Raw genomic sequence first — 428 nt, 5'->3', positions numbered from 1 at the left:
CTGGCGGGGAGCGCGAGCCGGGGAGGGGCGGGCAGCTGCCTTCGCTCACTGCCTTCACCGGCGTTCGCAGCTTGCCCTGTGCTGCGAGGGCTGGCGGCGCCGAGCTGAGCATCAGCATCATCTTGGTGCTTCACCCCCTCGGCGTCCCGTCCCGTCCCGTCACCCCCCCCGCCTTGTCCCGGCTGTATTTGCTGACCCCCGCTCCCCTTCCCCCCGCAGGTCCCAATTAATGGATTCTGACATGGATTATGAGAGGCCAAACGTAGAAACTATCAAGTGCGTCGTGGTCGGGGACAACGCGGTGGGCAAGACCCGGCTCATCTGTGCCCGCGCCTGCAACGCCACGCTGACCCAGTACCAGCTCCTCGCCACCCACGTGCCCACGGTGTGGGCCATCGACCAGTACCGCGTCTGCCAGGAGGCGAGGG

The 428-nt window shown here is 67.1% G+C and overlaps 1 protein-coding gene across 1 annotated transcript in view; it reads left to right on the top strand.

The window, feature by feature from the left end:
* Window positions 1-226: 226 nt before the first annotated feature.
* Window positions 227-428, top strand: part of RHOBTB2 (Rho-related BTB domain containing 2) — a gene marked incomplete at its 3' end in the record, with an annotated part of 3,723 nt that continues 3,521 nt past the window's right edge. Inside the window, exon 1 of the mRNA XM_010286599.1 lies at window positions 227-421. Within this exon, the coding sequence (XP_010284901.1) occupies window positions 230-421 (192 nt within the window). The remainder of the gene's footprint in view (window positions 422-428) is intronic.

Source organism: Phaethon lepturus, unplaced genomic scaffold (assembly GCF_000687285.1).
Source record: "Phaethon lepturus isolate BGI_N335 unplaced genomic scaffold, ASM68728v1 scaffold42124, whole genome shotgun sequence".
In the NCBI taxonomy this organism is placed as follows: domain Eukaryota; kingdom Metazoa; phylum Chordata; class Aves; order Phaethontiformes; family Phaethontidae; genus Phaethon; species Phaethon lepturus.
The sequence above is the reverse complement of the archived record's forward strand: the minus strand, read 5'-3'. Positions and strand labels throughout refer to the sequence as shown.